Source organism: Herpailurus yagouaroundi, unplaced genomic scaffold (genome assembly GCF_014898765.1).
Source record: "Herpailurus yagouaroundi ecotype Mexico unplaced genomic scaffold, PumYag 28, whole genome shotgun sequence".
NCBI lineage: Eukaryota > Metazoa > Chordata > Mammalia > Carnivora > Felidae > Herpailurus > Herpailurus yagouaroundi.
The window spans coordinates 82,172,690-82,185,265 of record NW_024412376.1 but is presented as its reverse complement, the minus strand read 5'-3'; the positions used below and the strand labels follow the sequence as shown (position 1 = coordinate 82,185,265).

At 37.6% G+C, this 12,576-nt stretch overlaps 1 protein-coding gene across 4 annotated transcripts in view; it reads left to right on the top strand.

Moving 5' to 3' along the window:
* The window catches only part of NFKB1 (nuclear factor kappa B subunit 1), a 118,417-nt gene that overhangs the window by 21,334 nt on the left and 84,507 nt on the right, over positions 1-12,576 (top strand). Inside the window, exons 2-4 of one of the 4 annotated variants that reach the window (XM_040477346.1) lie at positions 3,197-3,242; positions 7,645-7,720; positions 12,116-12,153. In XM_040477346.1, coding sequence (XP_040333280.1) covers positions 3,204-3,242; positions 7,645-7,720; positions 12,116-12,153 — 153 coding nt within the window. In that variant the 5' untranslated portion in view covers positions 3,197-3,203. Of the gene's footprint in view, positions 1-3,196; positions 3,243-7,644; positions 7,721-12,112; positions 12,154-12,576 lie in introns of all 4 variants that reach the window. The other 3 variants (XM_040477338.1, XM_040477364.1, XM_040477353.1) reach the window with 3 other exon arrangements.

Sequence of the window (12,576 nt, the reverse complement as noted above, 5' to 3'; positions counted from 1 at the left end):
GCTCGTCACATATTCGGAACACAGCCAGTTATAACATTATGCCTCTCGTGTGAGAAATACACACAATTCCCTGGAGAAGCTGTTTTTATTGCTAGCTAGTTACATTTTCTATTTCTCTTTCCACGGTGTGAAAATTTTCCTGAAAGCCTCAACCATTATAGGAGAGAGATGCAGAGCTTAAGCCCATCTTCTCACCAGTCAACCCAATATCTTCCTTTCTGTTTCAAGGTCCTTCCTCAAAAGCACGGAACTGTGCAAAGGGAAAGTGAGAGGAAGGGCTCAGGGAGTAGGGGGGCAGTAGGGGCTTTCCCTGGTCTTTCCTGATCCTTTAGTTCCAAAGACTTATTTGGTATTTCAAAACTTTGTAATAAAACCCTGCTTTTACAATTAATGCAAATAGTACTCAATGATTCATCCTTTCCAAATAATTCTTGGTTTCTTTTGACATTTTATTTTTAAATTATGAATTAACATTGACATCACTGTAGGATTACTATCACCTCAGCTCTTCACAGTGAACTTAACTTTCTTACAAAGCTTGTAAAAATTCATATTTTAATCACCACCCGGGTATCTCTTGGGCTGCTGTTGGGCCTTTAAAACTGTGATCTTTTGCCACACATTTGCGCAAAAATCATGGGGACGATGTTGGCAAGAGGACTGTATTTACTTGGGTAGCTTGTCCTGTGCCTACAGGTTAGAGATCTTAATTAAAGTGTTTTTTTTAATGTTTATTTTTATTTTTGACAGAGAGAAAGAGACAGAGCATGAGTGAGGAAGGAGCAGAGAGAGAGGGAGACACAGAATCAGAAGCAGGCTCCAGGCTTTGAGCTGTCAGCACAGAGCCCGATGCGGGGCTTGAACTCGCAGGCTGCGAGATCATGACCTGAGCTGAAGTCGGATGCTCAACTGACTGAGCCACCCAGGCACCCCTTAATTAAAGTTTTAACTACAGTAATGATCATGATAAGAATGAGTTTTAAAATCAGAGTGAGGGCCACTTGCTACTGAATCTATCCATTCAAAGTTCAGGAAACCATCCACAGATGTATGTACACATCTACACACCCATATATAATCAGAGTAACAGGTACTGAATGGATTCTGTCATTTTAGCAAGCCAACAGTCTCACCTCTGTTTTGAAGACCATGTGCTAAGATTGTTTGAGAGGATTCACATTAGCTCACATTAACGGAAAACCTAAAGATAAAAAAAATTGTCTTATTATTTTTCTTGGAAGTTTGGAGTCCTGTAGTGTTCTAAGAATAAGGATTGTTCCCAAGAGTATTATAACTGGTATTAGCACTGTATTTCAATGTAACACTTATTATTTTATTAGTATTCTTTAAATACCTGAAATTTATTATAGGGATTCTTTTCTTTTAAGTGTTTATTTTTGAGAGAGAGAGAACAAGTGGGGGAGGGACACACACACAGAGAGAGAGAGAGAGAGAGAGAGAGAGAGAGAGATACACAATCCGAAGCAGGCTCCAGGCTCTGAGCTGTCAGCACAGAGCCTGACGCGGGGCTCGAACCCACAAACCGTGAGATCATGACCTGAGCTGAAGTCAGACACTTAACTGACTGAGCCTCCCAGGCACCCCTATAGTGATTCTTGAATATAGATATATACCTAAGTACATATAAAAATCCAGGCTTACAAAAAGAGTTGTGATTTGTTCTTTCAATAAGCATTTGTTAGCTAACTAACATAACTCCAAGCTCAACAAATTCTACTGTTTTCAAAGGTCCATCCCATCAAAACCTTTCATTTTACATATGAGGAAACAGAGGCCATATATCCAGAGTCACACACCCAGCAGTGGAAGAACTCTGGAATTTTTAATCACTTAATTCCTTTCTATGGTATCAGGGCAATATTCCTTTTTTTAACTGCTTATCTTAATTGAGTACAGTTATTTGTAAATCTTCAGCAGGAAGATTGCATTATAAATCTTTCTTATTTGAGACAAATATTTCTTTAAAATCTGCATGGAGTTCTTATTCTATAGGATGTAGCCTTTTCCCTTTTGCTGAAGCTGGACACTTCTTTGTATCCCACTAGCAATCCTCACAAGGCTTGTCCACTCCTTATAAGTCACAGAGGTCACTAGCAGGAGAGGATTTCATTGGAAGCCAGGATCCTCTTTGGAGGATTTTGTCCTTACTAGACTGTTAGGTAATGTAGTCATTAGGGTAAAGACTAGACTGTTGTAATGGCGAGACCCCACAATACACGTGGTTAAAGAACAAGGGAATTTATTTCTTTCTACATCACCACCAGCGTCAGCTGCCACTTATCATCATCTATGTGGTAGAGGCTGGGTCTTCTTCACGTCTAGGTCTTATCCAGCAGGAAAGAGAAAAAGAAACAAAACCACGAAGGAAGCATGTCAAGGACCTAGAGCAATAGACCTGGGAATGGCATGCAGTAGTTCTAATGGCCCACCGGTGAGCGTTTCATCAAATGGCCATCCCTAATTCTAAGGAAGTGTGAGGCAGGAGGACCTTCTCGGAGCTTCTTAGCTCAAGCAGCAGGTAGAAAACTTGGACACAGTTCTAGGACCATCACAGAATTCTTGAAAGGTTGGAAAATAATCTGCACAAAGAGCTAAGACTAAATCCTTCAAGTCTAGATGGTGACAAAAAGGAATGACCTAAGAATGTGAGTGTGTGTGATCTTTATGCAGAGGATGGATTGTACCAGACTCTAGGACACTGTTGTGAGCTTGACATAAGGATTTCGGATTGTACATAAGTGTGAATTCCTCGATGGTGCAATTTTCCTGCTGTTAGATTTAGATTCCAAAGAGGAACTACTCTTCTAAGGAAGATGTTCCCCTCCTAAAATCTTTTCAAAAGGATTATGTTTGGTCTTACTGGAATAATAAGGTTTACTCCTGCATGGTGGAATTCTTTTTTTTTTTTTTTTAAGTTTATTTATTTCGAGAGAGACTGTGAATGAGGTTTGGGGGGTGGGGGAAGGAGGGCAGAGAGAGGGAGAGACAGAATCCCAAGCAGACTCTGTGCTATGAAGGCAGAGCCTGACAAGGGGCTCCATCTCACGAACCATGAGATTGTGAGCCCAGATCAAGAGTCCGACGCTAACCAACTGAGCCACCCAGGCACCCCCTACCTGATGGAATTCTTAAGTGTCATTCCATTCTTACAGTTTTGTTTTGTTTTGATATATAGCTCCAGAATGGCAGAAGACGATTCATATTTGGGAGCACATGAACAAGTGAGTATTATAATTTAACTGATAATTTTTAAGAAACGTAATCATATTTTAAAATATATAGAAACAGCCACCATATTTATCAGGAAAACTCTAAAATTGGTAAAAATTTATTTTAAATTGTCTTTGCAGTTTCCTTGTCCCTACATGTAAGGTCAGAGAGGACATGCCATAGAAAATAAGTAACTGAAACCCTTTCATCACACATACTGTTGCATAAAAATTATATATCTACAGATCAAATGATAACTACCATATTAATTTCCTAGGGCTACAGTAATAAATTATCACAAACCACGTGGCTTAAAAAAACGGAAATAAATTCTCTCACTGTTCTGGAGGCTAGAATACCAAAATCCAAAATCAACATGATGACAGGGTTGGTTCCTTCTGGAAGTTCTGAAGGAGAATCTGTCCCAGGCCTCTCTCCAAGCTTCTGGTGGTCACCAGCAACCCTCGGTGCTCCTTGGCTGTGGCTGCATCATTCCTGCAGACCCGCCTTCTTCCCTGTGTCTCTGTATCCAAGTCTCCCTCTCTCTTCTCTGATGCAGTCACCAGTCATTGGATTTAGGGCCCACCCTTCCGTCTGACGTCATCTTAAGTTGATTACTTCTGCAAAGACTCTATTCCTAAGTAAAGTACACAGGTACTGGGGATTAGAGCTTGAATGTATGTTTTGCGGGGGGAACACAAAGTATTTAAAATTCATCTGATGAGAAGGCAGATTAGTGTAGTGAAAAGACCTTGGCCTTAGAATTCGAGTATCTTTATGTAGGTGCTGGCTGCCACTGAACAAACAGCTCTTTAAACTTGAGGAATCACTTACACCTGCCTCCCCCCAGTCCCACTTTTCTTATTTGCAAAGAAATAAGGAATAGGAATGCTGGCCCCCCCACTCTAAGGGGTGTTGAAAAGACTGAATGGGCAATGAATGTGTTTTAGGAACATAAAACTGTTCATTATAATTCTATTTTCAATTAAGAAGGGATACCAACTTTTTTGCCCAGCTTTTTACTTTGAAAAATTTCAGGCCTATAGAAATATTGAATACTCAACAAATCTTTGTTGGTTATTAATATTTTGCTTCTTCCCCATCTTTTCCTCTGTCTCCCTCTCTCCTCCCTCCCTCTCTTTCTCTCTGTGTCTATACACACATAGACATGTGTTTTATTTTTTTTATATTATATGTACGTTAGATAAACCATTTGAAAGCAACTTTCAGGCACTAGGGTAAGTATAATAGCAATATTAAATTTTTAATGTGATGATTTTTGAGAAGTATTTAAAATATTGAGATTTATTCATTCATCAGCTGTTTGTTGAGGCATCACTACATATCAGAACATTGACTAAGGAGGACTACAGAAGTGATACACACACCCTAATATAGCTGCCATTCTAATACAAGGGACAGAGGTATGAACAGTTTCTATATGGTGATAAATGTCATTATAGTATTCTGCACAGAATGAGCCAGAAATGTGGAAAGGGATCGCTCTACTACCTGGAGGGCAGAGCAGGATTATGAGTGACTTTCCAGAGAAAGCCCATGTAAGCTGCGATTTGGAAAATGTAGTTTGCTAGGCGAGACAAAGAGAGGGAAAACTAGGTACCAGGACACCCTAGTCCAAGATTAGTAATCATTTCACATTAAAACTTTGGTGGCTACCACCTAAAAAATGGATTTTCCAAATTTATGCATGCAAGCACTCAGGAAAATAAAACCAAAAGTGAAATAGTTTTTAAGGGATCTGGTATCACTTCTTCAAATAAAATGGACTTGTGTAGCATTCATTACTGTTGATAATGTTCTGATTTATTTAGAAAGAATGGGTGGGCATAGCTTTTCACATTAAGATGCTCCTGTGGAATCTTATTATACAAATGGTGTTAGAGGGATCAATCTAGGAACATTTTCTTTGATTACAGCAAAAAAGGTATTTGGCTACTCATATTATCAAAACCTGTGTTTTACCTTTCACTTTTAATATGCTGTCTCTAACATTTAAAGGCAAACTCTAACAAGCATGTTCTGCTTGGTTTTAGACCATGCTTTCCTGTCTGTACACAGGAAATCTTATCAGCAAGAGATGGTCCTTTATGCCACACAAAAGTAAAACCTGCTGAAAACATTCATTTCGAGAGTTTTTCTTATGTGGGCACTTTTGTGATCATCAGCAACAGGGGTGGGGTATGTTCTGATATTTCCATTTTTGAGGCAAGAGGTCCTTGTAGTATGGGTTTTTTTTTTTTCTTGTCTGAAGCTTAATGGCGTATATTTCCTGAGGTTCACGTGTCCTCAGTGAGCTATCCTCAGTGTTTTAATGTATTCTGGAATTTGCTCTCCAACCATAACCTAATATACAATGCAAGCTGCAGGGCACAACACGGCTTGTCTTCCTTGTCAGAAGTGGAATGTGTGTATCTCTCCTCAGACCAGTGCTCTGCCCTCTACTCAGTCATTTTAGCCACCTGCAGGACCCTAAGGACGACATTAGTTGCTAGGTCATCTCTTCTGCTCTGAGACTGCTGAATACTCTCTATACGGTGGGGCCTGTTTTTGCAATAACATGTTTTTTGATTCCTATATTTCCTTTCCAGCGAACAATGAATAGCGTAGATGAACTTTACTCTTAAGCATTGAAGTGTGGAGCACATTTGCTGTTCCTCAATTGAAAATTTGCATACCTCACAACTGGATCTGAAGTGTTCTTTATTTAAACTCTGTATTTCTTACGTTTCATTTAACTAGGCATACTAGGATCTTAGGTTCCAGGAACCTCTGATATTATACTAATAAAGAAAAGGAGTAAATTGTAATGCTGGTTTTTCTTTTTGTTTAATACCAGCTCTAGCACACTTACTAACTAGTATATCACAAATATGAAATATGGTTTGGTTTTTATGCAGCCCACAGATATTTCAAACAGATGACTTATTTAGGTTGAAACAAATGCTAAGCCCAGAAATATGAATTTTATTTAATTATTTAAAGTTTGTTTATTTATTTTGAGAGAGGACAGAGCTTGAGCAGGGGAGGGGCAGAGAGAGAGAGAGAGAGAGAGAGAGAGGGAGAGAGAGAGAGAAAGAATCCCAAGCAGGCTCTGCACTGTCAGCGCTGAGCCCAACGCAGGGCTTGAACGCACAAACCATGGGATCATGACCTGAGCTAAAATCAAGAGTTGGACACATAACCGACTGAGCCACCCAGGAGCCCCAGAAATATGAATTTTAAGTCCTAAATGAACTAAATGGAAAGAAAATTTTCTCTTGGGATAAGTAATTATTAGTAACTTACCAGGATAGAATATATAATTGAATCAACACATGATCCCTGCCCACTGTATAAGTTCTCTGTTGGCTACTGTAACAAATTACCACACATTTAATAACTTAAAATAACACAAGTGAATTCTCTTACAGTCTAAGTGTCAGAAGTCTGAAGTCCAGGTGTTGAAAGGGCTCGTTCCTTCTGGAGGCTTTCCTTTCTTTGCCTCCTTGAGCTTCTAGAGGTTGCTTCCATTCCTTGGCTTGTGACACCCTCATCACTTCAACTTATTATTTCCACTGTCACACCTCCTACCTTCACTTCTACCTCGTCTATCCCTCTTATTGGACCCACTTGGATAATTTAAAAGTAGCTCTCTATGTCCATATTCTTAATTTAATAACATCTGCAAACTCCTTTTGCTCTATGAGATAGCATTCAAGGTTCTGGGGATTAGGATGTAGGTGTCTTAAGGGGAGCCATTATCCAGCCTGCCACACCCACTAGATTTCAGGTACTCTGCACTGTGCTAGTTGAGCAAAGGTGGAAAAAAAGAAATGAGGGAGCTCAGGGCTCAGTTATATCTGCTGCTCAGACCATAAGTTATATTTTCAGTTTTTCTGTAGATTGTTCCGGGGCTGTTGCCTAAGTCTTACAGGCTTTGAAGTCGTATGGCTAGCGTAGTTCATTTACCATTATCAAAGAAATATTTCTAGGATTTCTAAGATCATATTCTTATGCTCATATTTCTCAGAGAGTACAGGTTTTAAGTCATTTGTTAAAAAAAGATTAAGGATCCGCTCTGTTTTAAACATACACGGGGCCCTGAAGATATCCTGGTAAGCAAGCTATACTGGGCGCTGGCTTCTCTGGACTTTGTAGCTAGGCCATTCTTCTCAAATCCCTTTGTCACAAAAAAAAAAAAAAAAAAAAATGAGCCCACATGTAAAGTTCTGTACACGTGAGAACTCAGCTAGGTCTCATGAACATATTTTTAAAATACTGATTTGAAATATTTTCAGATTTTTTTTCGCTTTAGTTTTTCTTCCAATAACTGGTTTGTGTGTAGCAAATTCAAATATTTAATACGATGTTGGAAAAATAAGGGTCGACTTATTTACATTTTCTTTTTTACAGATGTTTCATTTGGATCCTTTGACTCATACAATATTTAATCCAGAAATATTTCAACCAGAGATGCCCCTACCTACAGGTAAGAAAACTCCTCATCTCTGTTGCCCTGTCACATGTTTTGTTTTTGCTTTTTTTTAAATTCAAGATTTGCTAATAGCTTGTTTTAGAAAGTCAGTAAGATGCCTAGAAAGGAAATGGTGATTTATGTTTTAAAAAACCAACTTTCACTATACCATACTTTTCTTTTCAAGTTTTATTTATTTGTTTTGGTAGACAGCATGATTGCACATGCGCTTGTGCTCAAGCAGGGGAGGGGCAGAGAGGGAGAGAAAGGATCCCATCAGGCTCCACTCCCCATCAGCATAGAGCCAGACATGGGGCTCAATCTCATGAACCGTGAGATCATGACCCAAGCAGAAATCAAGAGTTGGACACTTGATTAATGAACTGAGCCACCCAGGTGCCCCTCACTATACTTTTTTGAACTATATTTGCATGAAAATATTCTGTCCCATTTACCCATTGTCTGACTTAAATTGTTAGTGATATCTGCCAAGACAGCTCAGAAGGAATTTTTTTACTTGTATCATTTTCCTTTTCACTCAATCTTGTTAGCTCTAGGTTCTATATAACTCCTGACAGAGTGTATATATATATACACATATATATATATATATATATATATATATGTGTGTATATATATATATATATATATGTATACACACACACACACACACACACACACACACACACACACACACACATATATATTCTCTGTGTATGTATGTATGTATGTGTTTATGTGAGGTAGTCTCAGCTTCTCAGATCTATTCCCCAAGCATTTATTTGAGCTCCTATTATGTACCATCCAGTATGCTGGGCACTGGGGAAACAAAGTTTACAAAAATCTTAAGAATAATCTCAGTAGAAAAATCATCTTTTAAAAAAGCTTTTAGCTTCACATTCTGACCAATTGGAGAAAACTCATGATAATCATCCTTCCTTCTAATATGACTGCATTATCACCATTGTCAAATTGTTGAATCTCATATGAGTGATTTAAAAAATCAATTCATTTAGTCTCTTTCTGTTAATTGATTTGTATGTCAGCCTTATGTGATGGCTCTTTTTATGTGCTCCTCCAGTCACCAGTGGGACTTAACAGATGTTCTGAGGCAGTGTGAGTAAATTATGGAAGTTGTATATAAAACAAAGAGTTTTGTAACTAGGGCATGTGGCTGGCTTAGTCAGCAGAGCATGTGACTGTTGATCTCGGGGTCACAAGTGTGAGCCCCGCATTGGGTGTAGAGATTACTTAAAAAATTTAAAAAACAAACAGAGAGCGTTGTAATCACTGAGATGGACATCAGCTCTTTTCTTTACTGTGGACTTCCTTGTCCTCTTGGGAGACTTTCCAGTTTGTACCATTCTCGCTTATAATTATTGTTGTATTGTAACTATGGTACGCACTTTTCTTTTTTTTAGGTAAGAATGTTTCTCTGCATTTTAATCTCTATTATGTATTTCTAGGCATTCTTGGGAGGGAAAAAGTAAATCTGGTATATGTTCACCTTCCCTAGTAGAAGTTGTATTGCTGAGGCCTTTCTCTTTTTACCCCACAAAACATACTATGCAGGCTGCCGTATCTGAGGTCCCTTGAAGTGCTGTCCAATCTGAGCTCTAGGTCAGCTTCCTGTGAACAAGTAAATATCTTGGTAACTTCTGTGTTTCCTGTGAACTTTTTATTCTGGGGTTCAAAGTATCTTTCTTAGTATCAATGCTTTATTGAAACTCTTAAGAACTTGGTTTTGCCCTGAGAAGACATAAACATTTCCATTTAATGCCCTGTAAATGCCAAACAGTACTCTGAGTAGATGCTTTGTTTTTATTACATCATGTTTATGGAGGTTGAAATACGATTATCAAAAGAAACGTCTCCATAAATATTGTGGTCAGAGCTTCATGTTGTAGAAATTATTTTGCCATAGTATTAGGAAAACTTTTAAAATTATACCTCAAAACCTCATATTCCACTTATTACCTCATCATTTTTACTGCTAGGATTTTCCCTCTTTGTTGCAGTGGCATGGTCAAATTTTTATGATTCAAGATGTATGGATGTTTTACTCACATTTTAAAGGGATAGAAAGGTTATGTAAACCAATATTAACTTGCAATTCTCATATGAACTGTTTTATCTTCTTGAAATCTAAAACTATTATTTGTTCTACCACGTGTTGAAAATTCTGTGGGATATGGTATAACTTTTAAGTCCATAATACGTATACTGTAATTTAAATTTCTCTACATAATAGGATGTTACTTCATGGCATTGAAATGTGGCCAAAAGAAAATTGGCATTAAAATGAATATATGCATATCAAATCTAATTTTCTAGTTGGCTCAACTTTTAAGTGTGTTCGCTAAAATAGAAAAATGGCCCCATTTCACTAATAAAATTCCCAAACCTTGGAATTTCACATATTTAAAGGAAATTAAACCATACAGCAAAAATAATAGCAACACTTCAAGTATTTTTAGAAGAGTTAATAAATGAGAGACTTGAAATTTAATGTAGATGTGATCCAACTCTTCTGTATTTTCCATGACATACAAAAGTGGCTTTTTTAGAGACCTCTCTTCTTGATTTAGCATTCTAGAGGGAATGTTTTTATGAGTAGATTTGTTATGTTATCACGCAGGCTATATTAGTAGTGTGAAAATATTTCTATTGCTAAGCAGTTTTATTTCCTTATCAAAAATTAAATTCTAGCCAGTTTTTGGAATTTTTAAACTGCAATTTTTTTAGAAGTATTTAAAAGTGTCCAGGGATAAAGTTCATACAGAGAAGAGAAGATAATTTTCTCAAATTACATATACGTTGGCCAGCCACTACCCATTTTTCCTTTCTTGTGTATATTTTACTAGATTCAGTCATTTTTCAACTGACTTCCTTGTAAATTTCTTGCCTAATAGCAGGAAATAATTCTACCTTTGTTGCTCCGGTTTTCTAGCTTTATCCTGATTCATCATAATACAGAAAAGATAAAAATAAATTCTCTCTTAAGTTGCAGTCTATTTTTAATTTCAACATAAAGGATTAAATCTTCCTTGTAAATGTATTTATCTAAAATAATATGGGGGCTCCTGGGTGGCTCAGTCAGTTAAGCGTCTGACTTCGGCTCAGGTCATGATCTTGGGGTTTATGGGTTTGAGTTCCACATTGGGCTCTGTGCTGACAGCTCAGAGCCTAGAGCCTGCTTCAGATTCTGTGTCTCCCTCTCTCTGTCTGCCTCTCCCCAGCTTGTGCTCGCTCTCTCGCTCTCTCTCTCTCATTAAAAAATAAACTTGAAACATTATTTAAATAATAAATAAAATAATGTAAACTTCTGTTATTAAAAGAATGAACTTCAGGCTAAGAGACAGTGAACTGAAATGAGCACAGATGCATTCTCCTAGAATTTTGTTAGTATCAAACATCTTAATTTACAGTCAAATGAGTGAGAAACACCATATGCCTCTATTTATTGCAGAGCTATGGGTTATTATACTATTGACATAGAAACCAGCTGGGGAACTTAGAGACTTTCTCATATTGAACAGTTTGTATTTATACTATCAGAGATTCTGATTTTCCTTTGAATTTCCAAGGCAGGTATAGTCAGGGTATAGATTAAACTTCTAGTTTTCTTTATGTGTTTTTAATAATTAATTACAATGCACCTATCTTCGATTGAATTATTTTCAGGATTTTATAAAATATTTGTGCCATTTTAGAAGAATTCGGCACAGTATTCAGAAGTTGTATACAGACATCAAAAACTATGGATTAACAGGAAAAGTCCACTATGTCTGACAGACCAAATTAGATTTGGGCGGGAAAAGAAACAATATGGCCAATTGGGAAACAAAGGCAGTACTTAGGGATTCAAATAAGGGGAAGTAACCGAATACTTAGCGTCAGGAAAGGCAGGTAGACTGAGATCATTATCTGTGTATTTCACACGTGTAGGCGCTAGCTTAGCCTCTTATACTTTCACACTGAGCACATTCTCTTTGAGGAATGGAAGTCTGTGTCTAATGATGTGAAGGCAAAAGGAAATGTCATGGTGCCCAGGAAATGGTTGCTGCTTTTAACTGGTATTTGTGTCATTTCAAAAATGCTTTGTTAGTAGACAAGATTGTGAAGTTATTGACATCTTTATCCTTGCCTGACCGACATCTCGCCTTTTCTTGGGGTTCAGCAAATGTTTATTTATTGTGAGTCTCTAGAGATATAGAACTTGTTAAGAATAAATTTGCTCTTCAGTTGAGGAAGGCACGTCATATCATTATGGAATTTTAGCTAAAAAATGAATTTGAAACCTCTATTTAAAGACATAATTTCAGTTTTTACTTGCTTTATATTTTATAGCAAATGTGAGATGGCTCACAGTTTCTTTTGCTTTCTGTTTGTTGTTTTCATGTTCAGCAGATGGTCCATACCTTCAAATATTAGAGCAACCTAAACAGGTAAGATGATTAAAGGAATGGGACTTCCTCTTTCAATGTTAGATCCATAAGTTTCCTATTAATATCTCAAGCACCGAATAAAATAAGTGAACTTTATGAAGGAAGTAGCTTATCTAGAAGTTCAACACCCAGCCCAAATTGTGTAACAACTTTATTCGCCTACTTCATTAGTCATTCTTCTAAGTGTCCTGAGCCTTAGTACGTAGTTCTGTAAAACCTAGATGATTGTAGATCCTTGGTATCTCACGATCTCCACCACCTTTGCTTACCAGCCGCTCCTACGAAAGGCACAGTTGTCTCCATTCATTTTCATGTTTAAGGAGATAGGCTGTTCGTATATACTGAGTTACACCCATCAACCCTCTCCGTGCACACGTGGTACTTCTTAGCCTTCTTCCTTCCTTCAAAAGATCCAGCCTTTTC